Here is a 24,630-nt window from a genome sequence, read left to right on the forward strand (position 1 = left end):
AGGGATAGAAGAGTTCCATTGACCACGACCATACAACCCGGAAGAATTCTCGGCAGCTGCACATCCGGTCGTGAAAGCCTTCATTGTACGAAAAGTAAAACTGTTAACACGCCCTCAGATTAGAAGAAATACAACATTAACGCAGACTAACCACTGCCATCTAGTCAACGAATATCAAGATTACGAGAGCCGTCGCACACAGTGGTCGATACGTAAAAAATAAGTGACAAAAAATAAGTGAAGCACCAGAACACATGATCGGATGTGAATGTAACCATCGACAGGTATGTAAATGATTATAGAGCTGCAACTCACTGTGACTGGTAGAAAGGCCACCGAGGTGCATTGGTGTTGTTCATGTTCATTATTGTTAAAAGGTCTGGTAGGCTATATAAGGAGCGTGAACAGCGTCGGATGCTGAGTGATCACTGTGAAGGACACGGAGATGCCGCGTACACGTGTGAGACAGCGTTATCAGAAACTGACAGACTTAGAATGTGTGGTTTTCCATTTGGCCGGCTGGTCGAATCGTTCAATTTTTGGGGCATTCAGATGTGACAATAGCCAGATACTGGACTCCACCTGTCATCTGAGAACAAGTTATGGGCTCATTCCAACATTCTGTGAAATCCTGTACCTATGGTTGGAGACTAGCAGCAGCTGTACTAAATTACCGTTCCGTGTGTAGGCTCTCAGAAACCAACATAAACGTCTGCGTTTGAAATGGAGCCGCGACCGTGAAGCATGCAATGCTGATGAATGGAGTCCCACTGTGTTCAGTGATGGATGGCGGTTCTGCGCTACCCCGGATGATCATTGTCGGGGAGTGTGATGGAGAACTGTGGAGATGTTCCATTCATGCAGTGTTTTAGAGAGGCACGGCAGTATTACTCCTAGCCTCATGCACTGATGAGCCATCGTGTGTAACTTCACGTCACGGCTGGTAATTATTTAGTGAAATCTGAGGAAACGCTGGTACAACACGGAAATCCTACGTCCTCATGTGTTACCTCTGATACGAAAGTATCGTGGTGTAATTTTCTGAGAAGACAATGATCATACACACATGGCATGCATATCTATGAACCGTCTGGGTGACTCCCGTGGCCTGCAAGATCCCGAGATCTGATCCCGATAGAATACGTGTGTAACCAGCTGGGACTTCAACTCAGCCGCAGTGCCAGTATCCAGGATATCATTGACCAGTTACAATATTTGTGGGCTAACTAGCCTCAGGAGGTAATATAACCTCTCCCAAGCGAATGAGTGCATGCATCCAGGTCACAGCAGTTGCAGTGTTATACTGACAAGTAGGATCATACTAGCAACCTCTTAAGCTGTGAAGATTCATATCGTTTCCTCCTCCCGTTCCGGTTGCTTTACTTTTTTTGTCAGGCGGTGTATAACGCTATTAATATGGGAAAACAAACAAGGAACGCGAGTTCATGAAAAATATCTGAACGAACTTTATTTTACTGATGACATAGTCCTGTTTACTCCTGCTGCAGGAAATTAAGTAAGACAGCCTGAAACTCAACTGTTATACACTGATGAGCCAGAACATTATGACCTCCTGCATAATAATTGTTTATCCATCTTTGGACACCGTCGCACCGTCCATGTTCGATACCATGCCCAGCAACACATTATACAAAGCACTTCAAGAAGCACTAGTACTTCTGTGAAACATTTCTTTTGCAGTAGCTAGTTTCATGGTTGTTTATTGCTAACAAATCACGTAACTGGTTACTTTGCATAATAAATAGCTGACTAGCTTTTCACTTTTGTCCCTTGACTGCCTTGAAAAAAATTAGCTAAACATACCCTAGTCTTTTGCAAATGTATTTTCTTTCCATATTCTTCACATCTGAAGTTCAGCCGCTTTAACATACTGTTAATTGGTTATTCATTTTGATTTACTAGTACTTTGAAATCCGCAAATCTTGTACATTTAATTATCCTTTTCCTATTGCCCTACAGACTTTTTCGGTTAAAGCAGTTTTCCAATTAATTACCTAAACAGACATTAAACAGGTTAGATGAAAGACAACGGCCTTGTCCAACCCGTAACTCAATTTTAATCCCTTATGTTATCTCATCTCATCTCATATCCTTTCCTTATTTTACTTGTCGTTTCATATTAATCATGTAATGGTGAGAAAATTATACTAGTAAATGAGACTCTTCAACTAATATATAAGTGACGACAACAGAATTAAGGCAAAATAAAATGCAGACTGGTGGTAAGAAGAAAAGATTTTTGTAAAAGTGAAGTATGTTAACATCGAAATAAATTTTAGTGTGAGTAAAAAATGAGAAAAAAGACTCGTAAGAGAGCTTAGAATTTAGAGTCCCGCTTATGACGATGTCAGAACAGATGAACAGGATCGGATAGAGAAAAGAAGTCATACTTTCCCTTTTCAGTAGAACCATTCCGGAATTCGCCTTAAATGATTTAGGAAAACCTAAGTTTCGATTGCAAAACTTGAATCTGAAAGCCGCCCTCTCCAGTGCAATCCAGATTCTTTAACCACTATGTCACCTCGCTTGGTCGTGTCAGGGATTCTTTCCTCAAACTTTCCAGAATGAGAGTTTCACTCTGAAGTGGAGTGTGCGCCGATATGAAACTTCCTGGCAAATTGAAACTGTTTGCCGGGCCGAGATTCGAACTCGGGACCTTTGCCTTTCGCGGTCACGTGCTCTAACAACTGAGCTATCCAAGCACGACTCACGACCCGACAGCTTTAATTCTGCCAGTACCTCGTCTCCTACCTTCCCGAGTTCGAGTATCGGTCCGCCACATAGTTTTAATCTGTCAGGAAGTTTCATCAGACTACTCGTATTTGTTTGGAGCGCAGTGCTGTACCCAGAGTAAAACGAGGGTAATGAACAGTGCTGACAAGAAGCTTTTCGTATACTGTGTTTCGGAAGAATGCGCTAGATTAAACGGGTTGACCGAATAATTAATGAAAACGTGCTGAACCGAACAGTGGAGAAAATACCTTTATAGCACAAGCTGATCGAAAGCAGAAACAGGAGAGTATGAACCAATAATTAGTAACCGAGGGATTTGTGTGGGGCAGTTAATTTTGCAGAGAGAAAACCAGGCTTGAATACAGTTTGTAGGGAAAAGTTGAAGAAGGTAGCAGCAGTAATGCAGAGACTGGAAGTCCTCCAAAGGACAGAGTAGCCTGGAGAGCTGCGTCAAACCAGTTTTTGTAATGAAGAATACAGAAACGACAATGTAAGGACGACACATCTGTAAGAAAACAGTAGCAATGAAGAATGAAATCGTAAAACAAACTGATGAGTTTTCGCTTTTAGTGTAGCTCAAGACAGCGACTGGATTAACGGCTATAGACTTGATCAGAAGATTAATAACTTCGTGCACCCGTTTTGGGAAATAAACAGAGTTTTCGGAAATCAATTTCCAATTCTTCCGAAGTGGAATGTTTACAATGACTGAGTTACAACAAATTTGACTTATGGCAGTGTGACTTGCACTTTCAGTGTGAATAACTTTCAAAATATGGGGACTGTTTAGTACATAATAGGAACTGGAAAGACACACAGAAAACAAACCGATGGATCAGGGAATTTTTGGATTGGGAAATGTAGTTTTAAGTGTAATGAAAATGAAATGTATGTGGTTCGCAGATGTAGACAAGCAGATAGCACGTGCAAATGTCATCTTTGAGTTATCAGTCTTCTGACTGGTGCGATGTGGACAGCCTCGAATTCCTTGTGCCTACATTTTCATCTCAGAGTAGCTCTTGCATCCAACGTTCTCTATTATTTGTCGGATATTTCCCATCTCTATCTTCCCGTCCAGTTTTTGTACTCTACAGTGGCCTCTAGTACCATGGAAACTATTCGCTGATATCTTAACAATTGTCCTACCATCTTGGCCCAAATTCATGTCAGTATTTCCCATATGTTCCTTCTTTCGCTGATTCCGCGGAGAATCTAGTCAGTCCTTATAAGTCCACCTAATTTTCAAGATCCTACTACGGCACCACATCACCACATGTCAGACACTTCGACACTCTTTTTCCCGGTTCTGCTACGTTCCATGATCGACTACCATACAATATTACTCACTAAACGTACAAACGCAGAATCCTTTTCCTCAGGGTAAGGCCGATGTTTGGAACTAGCAGACTTCTTTTCTTGTGCTGTCCTCCTCTTTATGTCGTCCTTGATTCGTCCGCGGGTTGATATTTTTCTTTAAGGCAACAGAATTTTTTAATTTAGTCCAAGACTTTTTCAGGTAGCTTTGCCCTATGAACGTTTCTCTACTTTTCTTAACTACTGCTTGCAGTATCAGTAGCAACATCAGAACTGCGTATCTAATGCCTTTACCTTTCCAAAAGCCGAAGTGATTGTCATCTAACAAAAAAAAAAAAAAAAAAGTTCAAATGGCTCTGAACACTATGGGACTTAACATCTGAGCTCATCAGTCCCCTAGAACTTAGAGCTACTTAAACCTAACTAACCTAAGGACATCACACACATCCATGCCCGAAGCAGGATTCGAACCTGCGACCGTAGCAGTTGCGCGGTTCCAGACTGTAGCGCCTAGAACCGCTCGGCCACTTCGGCCGGCGTCATCTAACAGATCCTCATTTTTCTTTTCCGTTCTTCTTTACATGATTCTTGTCAGCAGCTTGGATGCCTCTCGCACTCATATGCACTTTCTACTTTCGGGATTCGGTGGATAAGATTTTTCTGAAAGTCTAACGTTATGTCTCCAAACTCAAAGATTCTACACAACCAACTCGAATAGTCAATTGATCGCTGTTTTTCCGAAGTTCCGAAGGAATGTTGTCCATACCATTTGACTTATTAAACTCTAGCTGCATTAAACTCTGGCTCTAATACTGGATTTCCTAGGTCTTACATATCTACTCCCATTTCTTCCTGATTCACGTCTTCATCCTCATAGAGGCATTCAGTGTACTCTTTCCCCCTGTCCTCTCTTTCCTCTACGCTTAGCACTGGAATCGCGAATATGCTCTTAATATTGACACCCTTGCGGTTAATTTCACGAAAAGTTGTTTTGATTTTTCAGTATGCTGAATCAGTAATTCTGACACCATTTCTTTCCCGATTACTGTACCTTTTTCCTGCAGCCACTTCGCCTTAGCTCCCCTGAACTTTATTTCGTTCCTAAGCGACTGTCTGTGTCTAAAGAGACCCTTTGGTCAATTCCGAGAGATAAAGGGAAACCTAGACGATCTAATAGAAATGGGTGGATGGCACTGGCATACACACTGGAGTAGCATGGGTGAATATTGCTGAAGTCTGTAATTCATTAAAAAAAAAATTTTGGCAGAAGCCTTCTTCCAGCAAAAGATGTCAAAATACTGCTGCTGCGGCTGCTGATAATGAAGGCGCACAATAAATTTAAAAGTCTACATTAATTACTAATCTACGTCAACTCGCTAGCCATAGCTTATTGTCGCACTGCAGACTGTTAGTTAATTTGACATCACGCTATTTCTTGTGAATTTGCCTGCAACAAATAATATGTATCAAAATGGATATTTGTTTGGTTGTTTGTTCATTTCTATGTGTTTCCATACCATTCATTCGATTACAATGAAACTCTGGTGAGCTGTTGTGTATGCACTTCCTAAGGCTTCTGAATTAGTACAGCCATACTCCTACAACTCCTGTAGTGAAGGAGGTGGGCATATGGGTTCAGAAACCACCACATGTATAAATATTCGATCACGACCGATATCAGTAGAGTCCATAGTTTTCGGTGGCGCTAGAGTCACTGGTGACAGTCCCACTGACGTTCTACCCCTAGACGTGTGTGAAACGAAATGACAGAAAGACAGTAACCTGTCGGCATATATCTGTAACATCTAAAGTAATTTTTATCAGACTTTGTAAAAATATCAGTTGCGAAACGGAAAAAATTGCTACAACAGTCAGATTGCCGAAGTAGAGCTATTGTTGACGGTGGTGATTGTGGGATGTGACATAAAAGCATTACTCAAGGAGGCCTGGAGAAATTTCAACCAAATTTGGTAAATACATGACTCACTATTTGCATAGAAATGCTGAACTAATAAGAGACCTCTATTACCCCTAGGGCAGAGGTAAGTCAACTGAATACAGGAAAGAATTTCCAGAAGGTTATTGTCAAACAATTATACATGTCACCCCTTATTACCTTAACTTGTGTTGTTCAATGCGTCAACCAGATCGCGAGAATGAGTACAGCAGGGAGTAAACAAGTTTTCAGCATGTTTTGGGGCCAAAGATCATGCGAAAAGTTTTTATATCACAATTACGTATGGAGACCTGTCTGGAGTCGCATGATGTCAAATCAGCGGAGAAGCAGACAGTTTCCTCAGAATTCAAATGATAATGCAGGAAAAAGTGTCCAATTTATTTGGACCACCCATCAATCAGCATGAGTGCCTTCGTTGTAGCTTTGTTTTTTGCAAAGATATGACCAGCGGTATGATTTTTCTTAAATGGTACCCTGTAATTTTTTATTCGGTAATTCATTTCCTCTCCTAAAGACCTTTTCAAAAATGTATCACAGTGTACCATTCACTGAAATGCAACGTTATTAATTACATAACACAACATTGACGTTGACGCTCCCAGCGCTTAGTCCAGGTACTCGGGGTAATGGAACACATCCACGTGCCGACGTTGACAGAGGACAAATGTAAACACAAGTAGAACGCACACCAGTCATTCCGTCAACCATCGTCAGTTGAAGAGTTGTGTGAGTAGAATGTACGCCAACGAAGAGAAGGTAGAAATGCTACTCATCTATGGGGAATCTTAGTTAGCAGAACAGTAGTTGCTATACTGTTTTCTTACGTACAGGTTCATTTACTACAGTAGTTTAGTCCTTTTTAAATACTGTAGTGTAGTGTAGGCATACAGTAAAGGCTGTCCTTCGTACAAACTGCATCGACAAAACGTTTCTTTCATTGTTGTTGTTGTTCAAGGTAGGCGAAATTATACGCAGGCAGCGGAACTGTACAGGGAGCGATCTCCTGACAAGAACCCACCTTCCCGACGGATGTTTTCTCGTCTTGTTGCGACGCTTCAGGGAAGTTTCAACACACGACAACGCAATCGTCGTAGGACTCGCACAGACGAAGCTACCAAAGTTACTGTTCTCGCTTCCGTTGCTATGAATCCACATGGGAGCACACTACAGGTTGAACACGAAACTGGCATTCCTAAAACCAGTGTACATTGTATTCTTACACGTCACCGGTTCCATCCTTACCGTGTACACCTACATCAAGAATTGCATGGGAATGATTTCCAGAATCGTGTACAGTTCTGTCAGTGGGCACAGCAGCAAATCCTCCCCAACCCGAACTCCTTCTCCAATGTTCTATTTACCGATGAATGTTCCTTCTTAAACAAAGGACAGGTAAATACAAGGAACGTGCATTATGGGTCCAGCGGCAACCCACGATGGCTTAGACAGGTGGAACATCAGTGTCAATGGAGAGTTAACGTCTGATGTGGGATGCTTGGTACTACACTTATTGGCCCTTATTTCATCAATGGTAGTCCAAACGGCACCGCGTATGCCAACTTCCTCAGACAAATTCTTCCTCCTCTTTTGGATGAAGTGCCGCTAAGAACCAGAATGCTTATGTGGTATCAACACGATGGATGTACAGCACATAATGCCTTGCTTGCAGTCGTGTTCTGAGCCGATGGTATCCTGCCAGATGGATTGGCCGAGGAGGAACCGTTACTTGGACTGTTAGGTCTCCTGATTTAAATCCTCTGGACTTTTTTCTTTGGAGATGCATTAAAGACGTTGTCTGTCGCGATATTCCAACAACTCCAGAGGACATGCAGGAACGTATCGTGCTTGCTTGTAATTCTCGTCACCAGACAACACTGGAAGCAGTAAATATTTCTTTCATTCAACGAGTGTACCAGTGTATCGGTGTCCAGGGTCACCACTTTGAGCACCTTTGAATGATCTGCTCCTGGGCAATGGTACAGGAGAGTCAAAGTCAATTTTGTGCTATGTTTTTACTTGGTTTTCTTTTGTTTTCTGACAATTCCTGCAAGTGGATGAGTTTCTGATCCCGGGCTCAAAGTCAGTGTTGTGTTATGTAATTAATAACATTGTGTTTCAGTAAATGGTACACTGTATACATTTTTGAATATGTCTTTAAGAATGGAAATGAATTACCGAATAAAAAATACACGGTGCCATTTAAAAAGTCATACCGCTGTTCATATCTTTGTAAAAATCAAAGGTACAACGAAGGCAATCATGCTGATTGATGTCCCCCTGACGGCTAAAGAACATTTGCTTGAAACATTTTGTAATTTGCATCTCGACAAACAGTTATTTAGGGGGGGTCAAGATAAACGGGACATCCTGTACATGGTGAAGCGAAATTCGCGAACTCTGGCTTCGCAGCGCGACTCCTCACATGCCAGAGAGAAAAAAATGTCTCTCACAAAATTTCGTCCTGCGAGTGATCCGGCAGAAAAAGGGTGTTAATGAGTGGTAATCTGGCAACACTGTAACTACATGCTTAGTAATTACCTCTGTCAGTAAATGGCAGTCGTGCTGTACATTTGGTGCAGTGGATACAGTTTTGGGTTAGCCTGCAGGAGGTGAAGGCTTCGATCCTGGGTTGGGATATATTTTGTAACGCGAACATAAGAAACACGTGGTTAGAGAAATAAGAAATAGACAGTTGAAACAAATGACCTATCATAGGATAGAATAACCACAAAACAATATAAATTTCGAGATGCTAAAGATGACAGCATAGTAATGTAACACATCTACTTGACATTTATACTACACGTAATGTGAGCGCTCAGATGTCGCACATTAGCAACCAGCGACAATAATAATGTCCATATTAATGACCGCACGACTTTCACAACAGAATAAGTTGTCCTCAGAACAACAGATGCTCAAAGCGACATCCCTGCACATCCAAACATTGCGAAACCCGCCGGTTCATACAGCTCTGGACCCTTCCAAGCAAAGCTGCGTCCATAGTAAAAAGAGCAGCGTGAACACGCTATGACAATTCTACCATATTCGTCGGCTGAGTAGAGTACACGTGCTCCTTCAGGTGTTCCCACAGGAAGAAATCCAGGGGATGTAGATCAGGTGAATACGATGGCCATACAACTGGACCTCCACGTCCGAGCCATTTCCCTGGAAATTTTCCGTCCAAATGCTGTCGCACATTAATTCCAGAGTGTCGAGGTGCACCATCATGTTGGAACCATATCCTCTGCCGAACATGTAGTGGACCTCTTCCAGAGCGTCAGGCGGATACTTTGAGGGGAATGCATGATACCTTCGTGCAGTCGACTTGTCAGACAACATATAGGGGCCCAAACACCTGTCGCCCAATATTCCGGCCGACACGTTGATACCATAGCAGACTTGATATCCACGGTTGCGAGTGACGTGCCGGTTAACCTCACACTAATGGTGGGCATTGTGATTATTGAAGACACCCCTCACGAGTGAATGCTGCTTCATCCGATCATATTAGGATGTTCACGAAGTCATCGTTGGCTTCCTGTTGTTGTTGGAAGCATTCACAGAATTTGCATCCGCTGATGGCGATCTGCAGAATGCAGGTGCTGCATGAAAGCATAATGATAGGGATGCAGCCGATGCTCGTGCAGCAAGTTAACGACCGTGCGTTGTGAGACACGCAGCTGCCTCGCTACGCTACGTGTACTTCACTGGAGCTCTTCGTGTATGATCTCCAGAATAGCTTCCTCAGTAGCTGGAGTACGTCGAGTCCATGGACGACCTCTGCCACGCGATGGTGGAAGGAGAGAACCTGACTCCCGAAGGCGCAGCTCCAGCTGACGAAACACGTTTTTATTTGGATGGAGTTGACGAGGATATCTAGCAGTATACTCACGAGCGGCAACACCAGCTCGGCTATCAGATGCAACGCGGACCAGCAGCATACCCACTTATTCATCGTTTATGTATGCCATATACAATATGTACAACAACCAAAAGGGAATAATAAGAGTGGACGGTCAAGAACGAAGTGCTTGTATTAAGAAGGGTGTAAGACAAGGCTGTACCCTTTCGCCCCTACTCTTCAATCTGTACATCGAGGAAGCAATGATGGAAATAAAAGAAAGGTTCATGAGTGGAATTAAAATACAAGGTGAAAGGATATCAATGATACGATTCGCTGATGACATTGCTATTCTGAGTGAAAGTGAAGAAGAATTAAATGATCTGCTGGACGGAATGAACAGTCTAATGAGTACACAGTATGGTTTGAGAGTAAATCGGAGAAAGACGAAGGTAATGAGAAGTAGTAGAAATGAGAACAGCGAGGAACTTAACATCAGGATTGATGGTCACGAAGTCAAAGAAGTTAAGGAATTCTGCTACCTAGGCAGTAAAATAACCAATGACGGACGGACATCAAAAGCAGACTCGCTAAGGCAAAAAAGGCATTTCTGGCCAAGAGAAGTCTACTAATATCAAATACCGGCCTTAATTTGAGGAAGAAATTTCTGAGGATGTACGTCTGGAGTACAGCATTGTATGGTAGTGAAACATGGACAGTGGGAAAACGGGAACAGATGAGAATCGAAGCATTTGAGATGTGGTGGTATAGACGAATGTTGAAAATTAGGTGGACTGATAAGGTAAGGAATGAGGAGGTTCTACGCAGAATCGGAGAGGAAAGGAATAAGTGGAAAACACTGATAAGGAGAAGGGACAGGCTGATAGGACATCTGCTAAGACATGAGGGAGTGTCTTCCATGGTACTAGAGGGAGCTGTAGAGGGCAAAAACTGCAGAGCAAGACAGAGATTGGAATACGTCAAGCAAATAATTGAGGACGTAGGTTGCAAGTGCTACTCTGAGATAAAGAGGTTAGCACAGGAAAGGAATTCGTGGCGGGCCGCATCAAACCAGTCAGTAGACTGATGACAAAAAAAAAAAAAAAAAAAAAAAAAAAAATGCATGCCATACGTCTGCCACACTGTTTTAGAGATTTACAATGAGAAAATTCGATACGCGTACGTATGTACATTGCAGTCTTTCACGGGCTCGTTACTCCGTTCGCCACTAGTCTCTCTCTGGTGGACTGCGCATGACGTACAAGCACGCCGTCAGTTGTACATGCTGTTCCACCTAACGCACCTTACCCGTCTGACGTCTGACAGGTATTGTTCTGCGTGATTCATCCCGACACCGCTAATTGTGAAATGTGTGGTTTCGAGAATTACACTGTTTCTCTAATGGTAAATGGGAATGCCGTGTGACTAGAGCCTCCCGTCGGGTAGACCGTTCGCCTGGTGCAAGTCTTTCGAGTTGACGCGACTTCGCCGACATGCGTGTCGATGGATACGAAATGATGATGATAAGGAGAACACAACACCCCCCTGAGCGGAGAAAATCTCCGACCCAGCCGGGAATCGAACCCGGACGATTAGGTATGACATTCCGTCGCGCTGACCACTCAGCTACCACGAGCGGACTCTCTAACGGTAATAGACGTGATGTTTCCACAATATGATTGATAGAATAATAATAACTCACTGATGTACGTACTAAACAGCATGCGGTTACCAGACTCAGTGTTGAAGGGCATAATTAGTGGGACCATAGTGATAATACATACAGAGTTTGGACATTATTCGCAAAGCATGTTGCTAGTCCTACTGGCAGTATAAGGCCCTAACGAAACGTAATAGACCTGGACGAGGCAAAAATAATAGTTGGTACTAGTCTATGGGACCATTGTGGTAGGGTACGAAGAAAACAGGTTGAAGTGGTGCGAATAAATTCACGTCCACGACGTGGAAAGGGCTTCTTCCAAAGCTGACCAATCTTCCATTTCTGCTCTTGTAGTATGTAAGTGTAAATGTTTTCTAAACGACCCGCTGCAATCGCTGTTGACCAGTAAGATGCCAGATACCGTACGACCTGCACTACATTTACCAAATAAAAAACATATGCCCCAACGCAGAATCGATCTATCGACCTCCTACATGCTAACCCAAAACTCTATCCACTGCACCAACTCTACAGCACAGGTGATATGTGCTGACAGAGGTAGTTACCACACATGTGGTTACAGTGTTGCCAGATTGTCACTTTGCAACATTCTTTTTCTGCCGAATGTACTCGCCGGACCAAACTTTGTAGCAGACATTTTTTTATCGCTGACATGTGAGGAGTCGCTCTGCGAAGCCCGAGTGCGCGAATTTCGCTGTAAAAAGCTAGTTTAACGCAAAATTATTGAAAGCTGGCAGTTACGATAGAACGATCTTTTCATTCGCGGTGGTTTCCTGTAAGAAATAAAAATTTTAGCATACTGGACGAATAGAGGAATGTACTTGAATGTGTGAGTGTGTGTGTGTGTGTGTGTGTGTGTGTGTGTGTGTGGGTGTGTGTTTGTGAGGCGGGGACTGGAGGGGACGGAGGTTCAGTTTAAAAGTGCTGCATGGTGAGGGGTAGGTGTGTGGAGGGAGGGGAGAGGGCTGGAAGTGTTCTCCTATTACCGGGCTGCGCGTATGCAACAGCATGCGCCGTCGGTGTATTTTTTAATGACCGCCGCTGACATATTTCCGCACCGCAGAGAGGCGTTTGTGGTTAAATGAAAAGGCAATTACCGTGGAATTGGCAGATTTATTCCTCCGGCGCTAATGTCCCCGTTTTTAATTACATTTGCCGAACAATAGTCTCTCGCGGTATTCAGCCGCAGGTTGATGGAATGGATGCCGCACTCAGCTTACGGGAATTTGTCACACAGGACAGCAGTTAGCCACCGGAGGGTATTTCGACACCACTGTATGAACGAAAGGACAAAGGTGTTTTCTGAAGTGAAGGGATGGGGTAACTTATAGCTACCATTGTCTTGTTTTCTGCAGTCATCCAAGCAACTATGGGATTTCTAGTACGAGTAGCGTTCAATAAGTAATGCAACACTTTTTTCTCGCGCAATTTCGGTAGATAAAATTCGAAGGCTGTTGTGGGGCATCGTGGAATATCCGCGCTTCAGCGCCTATAGTTTCAAGAAGTTCCTATTGGTAGGAGGGCTATTAATAGCCTTCAAAATGGTCTCTGTAACGGAGGTACGTTCCAAGCAGAGAGCTGTCATTGAGCTTCTTTTGGAGGAAAACCAGAGCACCGCAGATATTCGTGGGCGCCTGCAGAAGGTCTACGGAGGCCTGACAGTGAACAAAAGCACGGTGAGTCGTTGGGCGAGGGCCTGTCATCATTGCAACAATGTCGCGCAAATCCGTCCGATCTCCCGTGTGCCAGCCAGCCGCACACAGCTGTGATTCCTACATGTTGGAACATGCGGACCGATGTGACTGACGGATCACAATCAAAAATCTCATTGGTCAACTGGATGTCTCTATTGGTAGTGCTGACACGCTCGTCCTCCAATTGGGGTACTTAAAGGTGTATGCCCGCTGGGTTTCTCGCCGCCTAACAAAATACCATAAAGAGTAACGAAGGACTATTTTTGAGGAACCGCTTGCGCGTTACAAGGCTCATAGTGACAATTTCTTGTCGAATATCGTCACAGGCGATGAAACATGGATTCAACACTTCGAACCGGAAACAAAACAGCAATCTACACTCATGCACATGAATTACGGATAATGCTGATACACGGTGAAACAACGCTCTGGTAGGCGGTTTGCGGGTTTAAATCACCTCGGGGTATGACCATGCGGTGCATTCGACCTGCAGTCGTCGCACGGTGGCGCCGGCAGCAGTCCACATACGCAGAGATTTGTTGGTGCATGTCAGAGTACGGTGCAGCGAGTAAGTGTGCAGACGTTTTCAGAGGTGCTAATGGTGACTTTGTGTTGAAAATGGCTCAAAGAACACATGCTGATGACTAGGGCGACTGGAGGCTGGTCAAACACAGCAAGTCGTAGCGCGGGCCCTCCATGTGCCACAAAGTGTCACATCAAGATTATGGCAACGATTCCAGGAGACAGTACACGTGTCCAGGCACTACACTATCGGACGTCCACATCGTACAACACCACAGGAAGACCCATATATCACCATCACTGCCCGCAGACGGCCACGGAATACTGCAGGTAGCCTTGCTCGGGACCTTACCGCAGCCACTGGAACAGTTGTATCCAGACACACAGTCTACAGACGACTGAACAGACACGGTTTATTCGCCCCGAGACATGCAAGGTGCATTCCACTGAACTGTTGGTCACAGGAGAGCCCGTAAAGCCTGGTGTCAAAAACACAGTACATGATCATTGGAACAGTGGTCCCAGTTTATGTTCACGGACGATTCCTGGTATAATCTGAACAGTGTTTCTCGCCGGGTTTTCATCTGGCATGAACCAGGAACCAGATACCAACCCCTTAATGTCCTTGAAAGGGACGTGTCTGGAGGTCGTGGTATGATGATGTGAGGTGGGATTACGATTGGTACACGTACACCCCTTCATGTCTTTGACAGAGGAACTGTAACAGGTCAAGTGTATCGGAACGTCATTTTGCACCGGTATGTCCGGTTTTTCAGGGGTGCAATGGGTCCCTCCTGATGGATGATAACGCACGGCCCCACCGAGTTTCCATCGTGGGGGAGTACCTTGAAACAGAAGATGTCAGGCGAATGTAGTGGCCTGCCAGTTCTCCAGACCCAAACCCCATCGAGCACGTCTGGGATGCTCTCAGTTGACGTATCGCTGCAAGTCTTCAAACCCCTAGGACACTTCAGGAGCTCCGACGGGCGCTGGTACAAGAATGGGAGGCTGTACCGCAGCAGCTGCTCGACCACCTGATCCAGAGTATGCCAACCCGTTGTGCAGCCTGTGTACGTGTGCATGGTGATCATATCCCACACTGATGTCAGGGTATATGCGCCGGAAACAGTGGCCTTTTTTTAGCACGTGTGTTTCGGGACGGTTTTCTCAACTTATCGCCAATACCGTGTACTTACAGATCTATGTCGTGTGTGTTGTGGTTGGCAGGAGAGCCAACACCGTGTTACTAGAGGAAGCCGAAAGGCACGCGATTTAACTCACGCAGGCTGGCTTGAGGTCTGGAACAGGACAAGGAAATTAGAATTTAGAAAAAACGGACGTAGCTGGTGGAATACTTAACTTTAATCCATTAATGGTGAACGTCGCTCTTGACTGTACACGATGCAGTATCAATAGTAACTGGTAATGGGGCCTTGCTAGGTCGTAGCAAATGACGTAGCTGAAGGCTATGCTAACTATCGTCTCGGCAAATGAGAGCGTATTTTGTCAGTGAACCATCGCTAGCAAAGTCGGCTGTACAACTGGGGCGAGTGCTAGGAAGTCTCTCTAGTCCTGCCGTGTGGCGGCGCTCGGTCTGCAATCACTGATAGTGGCGACACGCGGGTCCGACGTATACTAACGGACCGCGGCCGATTTAAAGGCTACCACCTAGCAAATGTGGTGTCTGGCGGTGACACCACAGTGTGTGTTCCCTATGTGCCTATGCTATTAACGCCAGTTTTGTGTAGTTCCACACTATGTGACACCACATTCTGCAATTATCCTTACTTTATGAGCACGAGTGTATATGGTGGTGCCACTCCACATCTCCTCCGAAGAAAAAATTCAAAGCCGCTACCTCAGCCGGTAAAGTCCTGGCGACCGTCTTCTGGGACTCCGATGGGGCTACTCTGTTAGATGCCCTCTCTCATGGTGCAACGGTTAACTCCGAAGTGTATTGTGCTACACTCAGGAAACTGGAGAAACGACTTCAGCGTGTTCACCGCCACAAATATGCAAAGGAAATTCTCCTTCTCCATGACAACGTAAAGCGCCATACAAGTCTGCTCACCCGACAGGATCTCACAAAACTTCATTGGACTCAACCTCTTCCACCCTACAGCCCATATCCAGCACCTTCCGACTTCCATCTGTTTGGCCAGCAGTTCGTGGATGAGGGGAGGTTACTGATGCAGCAAGACGCTCGCCCCGACGTCAACGTATGCGGGCGCACAGGCTCTCCTGATAAGGAGATTATATTGAAAACTGGGTTTTTTAGCCAACAGAATGGGGAATAGTATGTTGTTTTGGAATCCTGAATAAAACCAACCTGCTTCGAGAAAAAAATGCGTTGCGTTACTTATTGAACGCCCCTTGTATATCTGTATCGTACTTCTTCACATCCGTAAGTGCCAAAACGCGAACCTTGCGAACTAGTACACGAATTCTCAGCAAGGTTGATTTAACGCAGTGGGATGTTAAGTAGGTCGATCATGGAAACGATGGACTTACTACACTTTACGAATACGGGACAGACATATGCGCAATCCTTAAATGTAAGAAAACGACGACCTCGAATTTCCGTCCGGCTGTCTTGATTTAGGTTTAACGCACTTTTCCCAAACTGATTTAGGGGAACACAGATAGGGTTTACTGTTCCGTTGATGACGTGGTCGTTAGAGACGGAGCATCTCTCGGATGAGACCAGGAGGTGGAGGAAATCGGTCGTGTCCCTTTCAGTGGAATACTCCCACCATTATCATTCACAGATTGAAGGCGATTATGGAAAGTCCAAATTACTCTTCCAGAATGCGAGTCTTGGCTCTTAACTACTATGGCATCTCTCTGAAGCACTCGATAAATGAAGTAGCGTACTGATCAGAGGCTTTACCAGCAGCAGAATATGCTCTAGTATCAGTCCCAAGGAAGGAGGTATTTAGGTGGAACAATTTATCTAGCAGTATAACGAGAGCATGCCAAATACCGCGAATGTGTGGTGGTGATGATGCTGCTGATGATGATGATTATGATGATGACGACGACGTCGTCGACGACAACGATGATGATGATGTATCAAATGTGTTAGTGTGTTAAATGACGCTTTACAAATTGTCTTTTCGCTCTTCTCTGGATATTAAATGTGCCATAAGCTGCAGTACTCACTGGAATACTGGAAGGGCTGGCCGTCGCTCCAGTGGAAGTCCCCCTCCAGCGTGCGGTCGGTGGCGCCTATCCAGTAGGCCACGTCAGCGTCCTCGCTGCACACACAAACAAAAACATGCCACGTTACTGCTTTGTCAGCATAAAGTGAAAAACGCTTTCACCTCCTCTGTTTTGCTTCACTCGAGCCACACATGGTGAACATTCGTTCGTTTTTTTTTTCCCCCTCCGTGAATAGGAATACTTTTCCGCTTATAGATCGATGGTCCGCGAAAGTGGACCTTCTAAAAACGGTGTGAAGCACATTGCAAGGTACTATTCGTGCTAGTTTATAGCAGTTCTTTCGCGGACAATGATTACTTATACACATAGAAAAGGTATGTAAATAATTGTTGTGCTAATTACTAGGCTGAGAATATATATTTTTCCTAACGATCTCCAAAAATCTAGATACTGAGAATTAGTTCAGACGTGTATAAATTTTGTTCGTTACTATGTAAAAACTCATTTTCTGTAGATCCTCGAACGTGGACCTCAGGTTGTAATGCATATTCGCTACTATTAATTTGATCTTCGATAATGGAATACTGAAATAACTTATTTCTATACTCTACAGAAATGCATGAAATATTGACTGATGAGGAACTAGAAGCTCTTTTTAATGACAAAATCCGGAATTATCTAATTGCGAGGATGACGAATTCTTGTTTTTGACTGAAGACTGGTCCCGTTGAGCCTGGTGAAACTGGCTGGTAAACAATAATAACGTGAAGATGTCGTGCCAATAACTGGGAGAAAGAGGACATCCTTGCACAGTGAATTCCTCTGATAGTGAAGACGAAAATGCTATAGAAAATATAGATAAAATGCCAAGAAGAGCTCTGTTGCAACCAGATTCAGAAGTAAGGTTTTAAGAGTAGTTTTAGTGCATCAACAAAAACCTGCATTGGAAGTCATATATTTCAAATCCAGTTTTCTGTGTGCATTAGCATATACAATTTGCTACACACACACACACACACACACACACACACACACACACACACACACATTGCAAACAGAAAATTGAACTGAATTTATCCTAAGCAAAGACTAGTACAAATGTTGACGGTGTTGGGACAGCAACAGCCACAAATTTACTTTCAGTTCCTTTATTCAAAGGGTACCGTTACCAGTTTCGAATCGTTGTGATTCATCCTCAGACTGTTTACACGCTTTCTTTATGACATGTGGTGTGTTTTTTACAGATTAATTGTCCTAAAATGTAAATAATACATAATTATGAACACGCCACAAACAGATGGTTGCGTTACAGATTTTCGTTGCATGTGACTTACGTGAAATGTCGGTTTGGAGTGTTTATTTTCATAACATTCGTCCAACAGAGGTGAATACATTCCCGGTGCATTCTTGTTGTTGCACACGTAAATTTTCCTCACTGAACACTTTAGATTTGTCATTGAGAAGATTTCTACCAAGCACTACATGTTTTGATGTATACAATCAAAGATGCTATGATATATTGTAATATTTGACGATGATGTCCTATGTTTAGAAAGGATCATATATCCATTTACGCAACTGTAATGCCTCTTACACTAGTACAGAGACATTGATTTTTTTGAGTTGATATTGTTACATTAATTATAAAGTGTTTATATATGAGCCGTGTATCGACTCGTGCTACACCTTGTGTTTAGATTGCATTGGTTTTCCTTTTCTTTCCCTGATATGTTTGTTTCATATGTTCTCTGTCATTAAGTGGCTGCTTGGTTGTCTTTTCCCTCTGCTATCGATATCTGCGTTTTTGCTTCCCTGTAACTTCTATGGAGGAAGTGAGATCTTTGACTAGTTGTAACCTCGTGTGGTGGCGCGGAAGTAGGGGCGTTGCGCGCAGAGAGAGTGTGGAGGACACGGGTGGGCAGTATGGCTCTCCAGCGCGAAGCAGGCGTGGTCGGTTGTACCGCGTCGCCACGTGATGTATGTCGGCTGTGTGAAACAAGAGGGTCGAGTAGACGGAAGAGCTCCCCGCGTGTTGGTCGTATACAGAACCGCCCCACGAGTACTTGTTGTTCATTTCGCCTTGGTGGGGCGGTAACAAGCTTCTTTAAATCCCCCATTTCAACACTGGAGTTTAAAAGGAGACGCCTAACATGAAGAAGCGGTCACTACCCGTCAACGTTGCAAAGAAGACGTGAACTCCAGTGACGGAGCGTGTTGTCGTGTGACCGTGGCGTGTTGGATACGCTGTCGACGCGTGCGCGGTCGGGTGTGTGGATCCTTGCCATCGGAGGTCGTGTACTGCCTGTTTGAGCATAATTGCAAGTTAAGTTTGTGGAAGGTTTAATCATTAAGTAATAATTTTGTGTAACCAGCGTCTCTTCTGCCTTGTGGCCACCGGCGACCGGGTTTCCTGTCCCCATCACTGGTGTAATTAGTGATCTTTCCGCCTCCTCTCGTTACTGTCCGATGGGAGGTGTAGTTTTGGCAGTTTAGTTGTTTCGCTATTCTGTCGTGTGTTACGAGTAAATTCATGCTTCTTTTTGGTTGATCATGTGGTCGCTCATTCAGGACTGTGTGGTGTAATGTTTCCTTGCACGAGGTTAGCTCTAATTCTGTCAGCAAGTTAAGCCATCTTATAACAAGTTTTCGCTGGCTAAAAGTCGGTGCAGTGACCAGCCTGAGAGTGGCAATTGTGTTTAAGGGCGTATTTAAATTGGTCAGTACTCTGCCTAGCCTGAGCATCCCTGGGTGGGTGATTTGTGGTCGCCTTACATGGGTCCGTCATATCTGTTTAGTTCAGATGATATTCCAGGACACTTTTGTTTAAAAAAAATTTTAAATTCCTCCAAGTTTGTCAGTTCCTTTTATTGCCATGAATTGTGTTTGTTCAGACCTGTTTAATTTTTTTTATGGCGGTGTTGGTAGCTTCACTACCTCACCGTACTTTATTAACAAAGTTCTGTATTTACTTTTGTAGCCTGTTTACTAATGTTCTTTAAATTTTTTAAAATTGTTGTATTGCTATAAATTACTTTGATTGGCGTTAGTGGCGTGTTTTAAAAGGTAGTTTATTGCCGTACTGCTAGCTTCTGTGTTTTTTTTAAATTTTTTTCTTAGTTGTTGTATTGCTATAAATTACTTGATTGCCGTTAGTGGCGTGTTTGAATGGCTGTTATTGCCGTACTGCTAGTTTCTGTAAGATAGAAAATTTATATGTTACTATAATTTTCATGATGCTAAATGTAATTAAATAATGTACTATTATATATATTAAAAAACTCTTTATAATTAATGTAACAATATCAACTCAAAAAATAAATGTTTCTGCACTAGTGTAAAAGGCATTACAGTTGCGTAAATGAATATATGATCCTTTGTAAACATAGGACATCATCGTCAAATATTACAATATATCATAGCATCTTCGGTATTCATATGTTTGTAAACTCTTTGTATAAATCAAAACATGTGGTGCATGGTAGAAATCTCCTCAGTGACAAATCTAAAGTGTTCAGTGAGGAAAATTTACGTGTGCAACAATAAGAATGCAGTGGGAATGTATTCACATCTGTTGGACGAATGTTATGAAAACAAACACTCCAAACCGACATTTCACGTAAGTCACATGCAACAAAAATCTGTAACGCAACCATCTGTGTGCGGCGTGTTTATAATTATGTATTATTTATATTTTAGGACAATTAATCTGTAAAAAACACACCACATGGCATACAGAAAGCGTGTAAACAGTCTGAGGATGAATCACAACGATTCGAAACTGGTAACGGTACCCTTTGAATAAAGGAACTGAAAGTAAATCTGTGTCTGGTTTCTGTCCCAACACCATGAAAATTTGTCTTCAAACAACAGCCACGGTCTCCATCATGCCATCATATGACAAATTTGCAAAAAGACTAGTACGTTTTCACGTTAAGTGAGACTTGACGTCAACATATGTGAATCATCAAAAATATTTCATTTGCATTTGTGTCGTGCTTGTATATTCGTTTGGCGGACAACGTGAAAAGAAAAATTTCCTTCCAATTCTTTTATCTCACGAGTGAAGAGGTTAATGTTAATACTATGGAATGTGGTACAGTATATCCGACACTGACGCCTACGTAGGTAGCAAGACCAAAGTGCTCAGTACTGCACCCCACTCGAGTTGAAACGTCTCGCCTGCCAAAGACGCCACACGAGCGGAGGACTTCACTGTTCGTAACAATTGCGATGAGAATTTCCGAACCTGAGGGCGCCTATCATGGAGCAATTTCTCCTCGAGTGTCTTCAGCAAAGCAGGGACAGGCTGGCTCCCATGAAACAACGACAGAGTGCTCTGAAGGATTCCTTCTGGCGATCCCCGCATTGACTTTTATTTCAGAATGCCGCCATTCTGTTAAAAACCTTGTTTTAAAATATACATTTGTACTACGTTAGACATTGACATGATATCGGTTTGAAAGCAGGTTGAAACTTGTGTCGTCCAGAGCTCCCATCAACCAACCTCGCACTAGGCGAATATCTGCCGTCAGTGGCATGTAGTGTCCTATAGGTACAAGTTTTTTAGCTAAAAAATACACAGTACAAACTTAAGGATGTGCAGTAAAGTTCTAGAGTCGGTTTTGTGATTTTTTAGTTATTTTATCGAAAATAATCATGAATATCGTTTCCAAAATCGAGCGTCATCCTTGTCTGACCCGCTCAACGAGGAGTAGACGAGTAGAAATTATATCTTCAGCGACTACACTAATAACGTGCTTAGTAAAGTAGCGGATCCGTCTCGTCAACCCATTTATTCTTCTTTTGGTCTCCTTAGGAGGGGGCTCAGATGTTTCAAAAATTGTGTTCCTTAGAGAATCATCAAGAATTGCAGTTTTCTCGCGTATATGGCGGTATATGATACATAGAATATCATCGTATAGACTAGCATTGAACAAGTGTCACAAGACGTGCAACCAGTCGCATCAGGCGTGGGTGACAGATTGACAGATTTATGGAGTCTAATCCGTGGTTGTAAATCTCGCCAGAGTCCAAGACTCCAAGACAACGAGTCACGCAATTCCCACGGTTTTTTTTTTTTTTTTCAACTTTGTTGGTGAAGCGCTGCCAAACGGCTGGACTTTAAACCCGCTTCGAAACGATTTTACGTTGTATATATGGAGTGGAAAGCACTTTCAGAATGCAAATGACATAATATTTTAAAGCTTAGTGTGGTGCTATAAATATGGAAAAGCTTTTTATAGTCTGGGATTAAACTTTTTTAAACAGTGTGGTATAGATAACAGAGAGAAATGGAAACCCACTGTCTTTCTTCAAACGAATCAGTACAGAGAGTACTGACAGAATTGTGTAGGAAATAAAATCGGGAAAGATGCAAGGCAAGGCAAGGATGTTCACTGTCGCGACTAATGCTTATTTTGTACACTGAAAAGGCAACGAGGCACGTAAAGGATTCTGATTGTTTCTCAAAGACAGAAAAATTAGCACAGTTCAATGCACTGATGATGCAGTAGTGATAGCCGAAAGTGATCAGAAATTGGGTTTTATGCTAAATGTAATGGAACATGTGCATCAGACGTGGACATGATAGAGGACTTAATGTTACAGACAGGATAGAGGATCTTGAAGAGATATACAAAATTGATACCTGGGAAGCAGAATAGATAAACATGACACGCGTAAGGTATAAAAGAAACGACATCCCAACAGGGCTTTTGTAAGAAGATGTAGAGGCTAACGTGCGACAGTGTTAAGAAACTCGTACCTAGTTTTTAATTATTACAATATGTCTGAAATCCACAAAGAAACTCGCAAAACGTACTACAATCGGTGCAAAGCATTAGAAAATATGTGAAAAGCACAAGGATATACTCGGAATTAATTCCTTTTGAACTTAAACACTTCAGGTTACAATTCATTTCTTATCTTAAGGGGAGAAGGTATCTTGTATCTCTTCCATGTTAAACTGACAGTTTTCAGTGTACCTTTTCTCAGGAAGTGCTAACAGAAGAGTACTGAAATTTTTTTCACATACATTTAAACTGTTTGCTAACGATCTGACATTTTTCAAGACTAGTACATTAAATTTATAATTTTTTAAAATGTTCCATTTTTCGGGCAAATTTTTAAAATAAAAAAGACCATACGTTCCTTTGTAATATAGCTAGAAAGCCAAAAAATATCACTTCTTGCATGTGCACAACGGTAGCTGACTATTAGAATTTCGTTGCTCTGGGATAAATGGTTTCAGAGCAAAGGTACATTAGGCTACAAAAAACAGAAGTTACTGGAATTTTATTTCAAAGTTTTATTGCACTTACAAAGTCATTCCTGGTACGCACTCTTCATTTAAATTCACGGCTTTCCTCACTGTATCTGCTATAAATTACCATGCCACTGATTTGCAAGCAGCATGAAGTGAAGAATTATATTTCTGAATTTTTGTGCAGGCCACACACAGACCGTATATTGTTTTCACTATATTCACTGTTTTCTTTCTTCAATGTCCTTCAGATCTTCTCTTGATAATTTTGGAGGTCGATCTCAGCATTTTCTGCTCAGAAGCAAAAAAAAAAAAAAGCACTTCTTGCGTTATTACTACAGGAAACAATTGAATGCAAGACAATAAACAATGTAGCTAACGAAACTTCCTGGCAGATTAAAACTGTGTGCCGGACAGAGACTCGAACTCGGGACCTTTGCCTTTCACGGGCAAGTGCTCTACCAACTGAGCTACCCAAGCACGACTCACGCCCCGTCCTCACAGCTTCACTTCTGCCAGTACCTCGTCTCCTCAGTCTCAGTTTTTAGAGCACTTGACCGCGAAAGGCAAAGGTCCCGAGTTCGAGTCTCGGTCCGGCACACAGATTTAATATGCCAGGAAGTTTCATATCAGCGCACACTCCGCTGCAGAGTGAAAATCTCATTCTGGAATGTAGCTAGCGACTGCTATCTCAAATCAACGGAAAAAAATACGCCTAGCCTTATAAATAAAAAGAAGTGAAGTGACGGAGCAACCATTAGGCTTGCTAACACTGCAAGCTGCCATTTAAATTGACGTTGGAGCTTTAAATAAGGATCTGGCCCAAAATACTGTTTTATTCGCACGAAGCAGACTTTAAACCATCAGTAAAAAGAAATTTCACATTTTCATAATTTTCAAGGTACCTGCTGCCCGAAAATGTTTTTCGATGAAACGATTACATTGCGCCCAAATTTCATTAATATATGTCCACATTAGCAGAAGATGGGACGTTAGTTTAATTTCGTTTTCCTATTCTTATTGGAAAATTCAGCGCCCTAATTAGTGAATGGGAAATATGGAAGTAACAGCATTACAACAGCAATTTTCAGTTTATATTATGCCATTATTTTGTTACTACAGGCTAGCCGCTTGGAGCGTTAGCGTCGCTGCCGGTATCAAAATGCTGTATTTTTTACCTTGTAGAACTTCGTAGCTGTATGTCATAGGCAGTGTTTCCACCGCGTCTATCCCTCCTGCAAACAAGTCTACAAGATTACTAGACAGCGTCTCCGTTAGGCGCCAACGGCCTTGCCGCAGTGGTAAAACCGGTTCCCGTCAGATCACTGAAGTTAAGCGCTGTCGGGCTGGGCTACCACTTGGATGGGTGACCATCCGGTCTGCCGAGCGCTGATGGCAAGCGGGATACACTCAGCCCCCTGTGAGGCAAACTGAGGAGCT

The 24,630-nt window shown here is 43.0% G+C and overlaps 1 protein-coding gene across 1 annotated transcript in view; it reads right to left on the reverse strand.

Moving 5' to 3' along the window:
* Positions 1-24,630, reverse strand: part of LOC124606012 — a 532,599-nt gene that overhangs the window by 491,821 nt on the left and 16,148 nt on the right. Inside the window, exon 3 of the mRNA XM_047137975.1 lies at positions 16,929-17,023. Within this exon, the coding sequence (XP_046993931.1) occupies positions 16,929-17,023 (95 nt within the window). The remainder of the gene's footprint in view (positions 1-16,928; positions 17,024-24,630) is intronic.

This window comes from Schistocerca americana, chromosome 3 (genome assembly GCF_021461395.2).
Source record: "Schistocerca americana isolate TAMUIC-IGC-003095 chromosome 3, iqSchAmer2.1, whole genome shotgun sequence".
Taxonomy (NCBI): Eukaryota; Metazoa; Arthropoda; class Insecta; order Orthoptera; family Acrididae; genus Schistocerca; species Schistocerca americana.